Consider the following 5,364-nt stretch of genomic DNA (forward strand, 5'->3'; position numbering starts at 1 on the left):
TAACGTGGTCTCCTGACCCATCAAAACATGCAATAGAGTAAAGTTGAAATCAGGACCAGGAGGAAAACACAGCCTGGAGCAATAACCCAAGACCGAGCACTGGAGCTGGAAGGTGCATTATAAGGCGGGCCCCTGGGCTCCGTGCCGGACTTTGGCTCTGAGCTTTCTGGGTCTGGAACAAAATGACTTATAGAATTGTTCAGAGCATTAAAGTAGAGAGAAATCACACCAATTCCTTCGGGAAGACAGAGAATTTCCCTTTTCTAGGGCTTTTGCTTTTAAGTTAGGAGATTGGCTAAATTTAAAAATTATGATAAATTCATGAATTTGAGGAAAAATCAGACTGTGAACTAGGTATTTCCCCCTGATGCCTTTAAATAGCAACTGCTTATGAAATCTTACTTTAAAAAATATTTTATCGAAAATAACATTTTACTTTTGGCAATAAGAATAAAAGCAAAGGTTTTCTTTAAAGCAGTTAGTTAGGGTGAACTTTTTTTCAAAATGGAAAACCACTGATGGTAAAGAAACATAGATGTTCAGTCTGCAGGCTGCCCCACTTGGAAGAAGGCAGGATGCCGGGACAGCGGCTCCCTGGGCTTCCGCACCTTGAGCGCCTCGCGGCACGCCGTGTCCCCAGCAGGCCCTTCCAGCGGCTGCACTCAGGGGAGCCATGCTGTCCTCCGAGTTGCCACTGGCATCATCAGAGGCTCACCACTGACCCGGGTCTGCCTTCCCCTACTCACTGTAAATAAACATAAAGACTGACTCACACTTGACTAACCGAAGCCCAGCTGTCTTCACAGGTGGGGCACACCGGGGGATCTTGGCTGAGGCTCCTCCTGCCTCAGCTGCCTGTGCCCACCTCCTCTGCAGTCAGGCAGCGTGGCCGTGGCCACCGGAAGGAAGGCCAGCTCAGCTGCAGGAAACAGCACTTCGCAGTTGTCCTGATGCCTTTCTGCCCCAGTTTAGCATGCACTAGCTTTGAAGGGTCATATTAGTTGAAAACTGCAGTTAATGTTCTATTTTAAACCTGTACTTTTCATACAGTATTTGCCTAAGTGGAAGAAACACCCAGCTAATTACCCAAGGGTTAGATCAACTGTTCCCACTCTGAAGCCACGCAGCAAGGACCGGGCACAACAGGTCCCACCTTACACTCTGCAGGCTTTTCCGTAGTTCATGGTCATAGACACATTACCTGGTCCCCCAAGCCTTGGTTTTGACAAAACAAGAGCCACTTCTTACAGCCAGGCTTACTTTGAAAGATTCCTTGTATAGAAGACAGGTGAAGTGTTTCCTTCCGCTCCAGGGTGTCCTGAGGGTGATCTGCGTCTGGGCCTCCTCGGCCTGCTGCCCGCTGGTGGGCCTGCTGCCCGCCTGCGCTCAGGATCCCCCCTGGGCAGCTCATGGGGCGGGGGGCTCATGCGCGCACTGGTGTCTCACGGTAAACCTGTGTGCTCTCCTGGTTTTCCACAAAACGAAACCAAACAGTCGCTGCTGGGACAGAGGTACGGAGCACGGAGCTCGGAGCTCGGAGCGATGGCGGCGGAAGGACGCGCGCCCCGCTGCCCTCCCGCGAGCGCCGCCGGCTCAGGAGCTGGGTCATGCCCGGGCGGCAGCCGGAGGGCCTCCAGCTGCGCAGGGTGGCCGTTTCCCTGTGCGGTTGTGAAACTGAGGCGGGGGAGGCAAGCCGGTGGAGGTGGGATGACGCTGGGCGCACCCCTAGGAGCGCTCTGCCGGCCTGCGGAACCGTTTCGGGGAGGCCAGGGCTGAGCCGGCGCCCAGGACAGCGCGCAGGGCGTGCGGGCCCTTCCGAGCAGTCACCGCGGGAGGGAGAGCGCCTGGTGGAGAAAGGCGTGATAATGCGGGGCTCTGATGTCTCCTCAGGCCAAAAAATGGTGGAAAGTACTGCGTGGGGCGCAGAATGAAATTCAAGTCCTGCAACACCGAGCCATGCTTCAAGCAGAAGAGGGACTTCCGGGAGGAGCAGTGCGCGCACTTTGATGGGAAGCACTTTAACATCAACGGCCTGCTCCCCACTGTGCGCTGGGTCCCCAAATACAGTGGAAGTGAGTGCGTGGGCAGAGGCGTGGCGGCGGGCCTGGGGGCCCTGGCGCAGGGTCACCTCCTGTCTGTCTCTCCTCTAGTTTTGATGAAGGACCGGTGTAAGCTGTTCTGCAGAGTGGCGGGGAGCACCGCCTACTATCAGCTCCGAGACAGAGTGATAGACGGAACTCCCTGTGGCCAGGACACGAATGATATCTGCGTCCAGGGCCTTTGCCGGGTGAGTACCGGAGTGTCTTCTTCACTTGCTGTTCTGGACTTCGTGGCTCTCTTGATGGGAGGGCTGTTGCTACTGTCCGTGGGCTGTGTCCCCGGCCTGGTTCTAGGAGTGTTTTCCCTGGAGCTTAGCGTCAGCGTTGCCTGCTCTGATGCACCTTGTGCAGTTGGACAAGCCCCACCCTGGACAGGGCTTGACTTTTTCAGCCCCTGGAAGGACATGCACAGGGCCTCCTCCCCCCCGACGGTTAGTGCTGCCAGCTTGTGCACAAGCACAAATACCTGGATGCAGTAGCTAATCCCAGATACTTCCGCACTACACGGTCCTAGATGGAACAGCTGTGCTCTATCTAGCAAGATCTCAGGAGGGAGAGATGAGACGCACCCTCAGATTTCTCTTCTCGATCTTAGCCACAGTTGCTTTGATCCAAGACTTGCCTATTCATTACTCTTGGGAGGTGAGCTGAGAAGTCTGGCAGACAGCGAAGCGTGTGAGCCGGGGTTTCTCGAGGGCTGGGTGCCCCTGCACTGTTCTCGCTGTCAAATCCATTGCTAACCCAGCTGCGCTGAGTGGACGTGGTCTAGAGGCAAACTGGAGTTCCTGGTCTGAGCACTGGCCCGAAAGAGCCTGCAGTGTCTTTGTTAGGAGCTTGCTGGGTTCCTCCTCCGAGATTAGTGTGCTCAAAGGAACAGAGTGCGCCCCGCGCGGGCACTCTTCTCTTGGCTTGGCCTGCAGCCATGGCCAGCATCCTCCTGGGCCTCCCCGCGTTGCACCAGTACTGCGTGTGATGAAATTCCAGAGGCAGGAGGCCAAGCGGAGGCTCAAGCAGGCCACCGTGGCCTGCTGTGCCCCGCACACATGGCCAGTGTGAAACACGGAGGATTGCACAGACGATCGCATTGCCCGCTCCTGAAACACGGAAATACCGACCCAGGGCTTCCCCTTGTGATGCCAGCGTGGCTGCGGCGGTCAGTGGCTTTCCCTGAAGATGAGCATGTGGGCTTCAGTTGGATGCCACCCTCACCACCTTCTCACGCCCTGTTTGTTTATTTATTTATTTGATGTATTTGGTACAAGGTCTCACTGCGCAGCTCAGAGCGATCCTCCTGTTTTCAGCCTCCTCAAAGTTGGGATTACTGCCATGCACCACCACGCCTGGTCTTGGGGCCAGCGCAGCTTGGGGCCGGGGGCTCGAACCCCAGTCCCTGACGTCGCCTAAGCAGGTGCTTAGTCCACTGAAGCTCTCTCACCAGCCCCTGCCCTCCATGGCGGATTTTCTCCTTTCCTGTGATTATTTGTAGATGATTGCGTCTCGCACTCCAGCCTGCACTCTGATTCCCTGGAGTGTAGCTTCCTAGCCAGCACCAGGATGCCCACGGCTGCCTCTCCAGGGACCGCATTTTAAGTAGCAAGGAGGTAGCCTGTTGGAATTTCAGTCACCGCTTGCCGTTTCCAAGGCACATTGCTTTATCCTCCTTTTGAAGGCATAGCACTCACAGAACACATGACTCACCACTTCAGTCTCTCCTTTGTACTGATCGTTCATTTCAAATGTTCTCTTTTCAAAAGCAAGCTGGATGCGATCATGTTTTAAACTCGAAAGCCCGGCGAGATAAGTGTGGAGTTTGTGGCGGCGATAATTCTTCCTGCAAAACTGTGGCGGGGACATTTAATACTGTACATTATGGTAAGAATCCGCTCCCAAGAAGCACAAGAATGCAAAGCATCCGTTACGCGCACGCAGCGAGCGAAGGTGCTAGCGCCAAGCGCGACACGTTCTCGCTGTGCCCATAGCCTCGCGGTCTAGCCGAGGCCCTCGCGGTGAGAGCGGTGCCGTCGCGGCGCTTTCCGTCCCCTCTGGAGAGCTGACCTTTCACTCCTCCCTTCCAGGTTACAACACTGTGGTCCGAATTCCAGCTGGTGCTACCAATATCGATGTGCGACAGCACAGCTTCTCAGGGAAGCCGCAGGATAACAACTACTTAGGTGAGGCCGCTGCTCCTGCCACCTGCAGCCACCTGGCTGTGCGGTGCCGTCTCTGCGGTGCCTTCTTTGCTCTCTGGCACGTGGCGAGCTTGCAGCTGTCACGACGCTCACAGACGCTGGTGTTGGGAATCATTATGTCATTTCTCTCCTGTGGCCACACCCTGGAGCATCTGATGCCGTTACAGGGTTCAGTCTCAAGGGCCTGTCTCTGGGGTTTACAAACTGGCAGACTCCAAGTCAGATTTTCATTGTCCTTACTGATGAGCCTAAAACCATTGCTCTCTCAGTGAGTCTTTGAAAAAGACCTGTGTGGTGGTAAGTGCCTCGCAGGTGTGTCCTTGGAGGGAGCCTGGCTTAGTTCCCGAGCTCCCGGTGCTCCTGGGAGCAGCCCATTGGTGGGCCTGCTGAGTGTCCTCCGGGCCCGGTCGCCCTCAAGTCTGTGGCGGCACCTGTTTTTCTCAGGTCATTACTAGCGTGGCCTGCTCCCTTACCTTAGATTCTTCATCCTCCTCCCCGGATTAACTCCTGTTCAGTCCTTCCACGTAACCACATAATTAATTCTTACCTGTTTCTTGTGCTTCAACCACAATACCCCAAAGGCCTGTATGGTTTTTAGCTGTTTGCCTAGTCCAGCCCCACTTCAGTTCCTTATTTTCTAAACTGCTATAAGTGATTATCAAATTTGTCCATTGCCCTTTATGCTGTAGTGACGGGAAGGGACCTAGCTGGCCACTTTGCACCCAGCACCCCCCCCCCAGCCCCCGTGAGTCCAGCCTCAGCTGCTCTTGACAGGCAGGCAGTCTTCTGCAGGCATGAAGGCTCTGTCTGACTCTGCCCTTCTCTCCCTCCCTCCCTCCATCTCTATCTATCTCTCTCCCTCCCTCCCTCCCTCCCTCCCTCCCTCCCTCTCTCCCTCTCCCTCCCTCCATCCATCCCTCCCTCCCTCCATCCACCTCCCCCTCCCTCCGTCTCTCTCCCTTCGTCTCGTCCTCCCTCTGTCTTTCTCCCTCCCTCTCTCCATCTCTCCCTCCCTCCCTCCATCTCTCTCCCTCCCTTCCCTCCCTCCATCTGTCTTTCTCTCTCCCTCCCTCACT

At 55.5% G+C, this 5,364-nt stretch overlaps 1 protein-coding gene across 1 annotated transcript in view; it reads left to right on the top strand.

Annotated features, from left to right (window-relative positions):
• Nucleotides 1-5,364, top strand: part of Adamts9 (ADAM metallopeptidase with thrombospondin type 1 motif 9) — a 141,497-nt gene that overhangs the window by 43,512 nt on the left and 92,621 nt on the right. Inside the window, exons 13-16 of the mRNA XM_004644783.2 lie at nucleotides 1,891-2,072; nucleotides 2,151-2,287; nucleotides 3,854-3,971; nucleotides 4,175-4,270. Of these exons, the coding sequence (XP_004644840.1) occupies nucleotides 1,891-2,072; nucleotides 2,151-2,287; nucleotides 3,854-3,971; nucleotides 4,175-4,270 (533 nt within the window). The remainder of the gene's footprint in view (nucleotides 1-1,890; nucleotides 2,073-2,150; nucleotides 2,288-3,853; nucleotides 3,972-4,174; nucleotides 4,271-5,364) is intronic.

Source organism: Octodon degus, unplaced genomic scaffold (genome assembly GCF_000260255.1).
Source record: "Octodon degus isolate 3935 unplaced genomic scaffold, OctDeg1.0 scaffold00210, whole genome shotgun sequence".
Lineage (NCBI taxonomy): Eukaryota > Metazoa > Chordata > Mammalia > Rodentia > Octodontidae > Octodon > Octodon degus.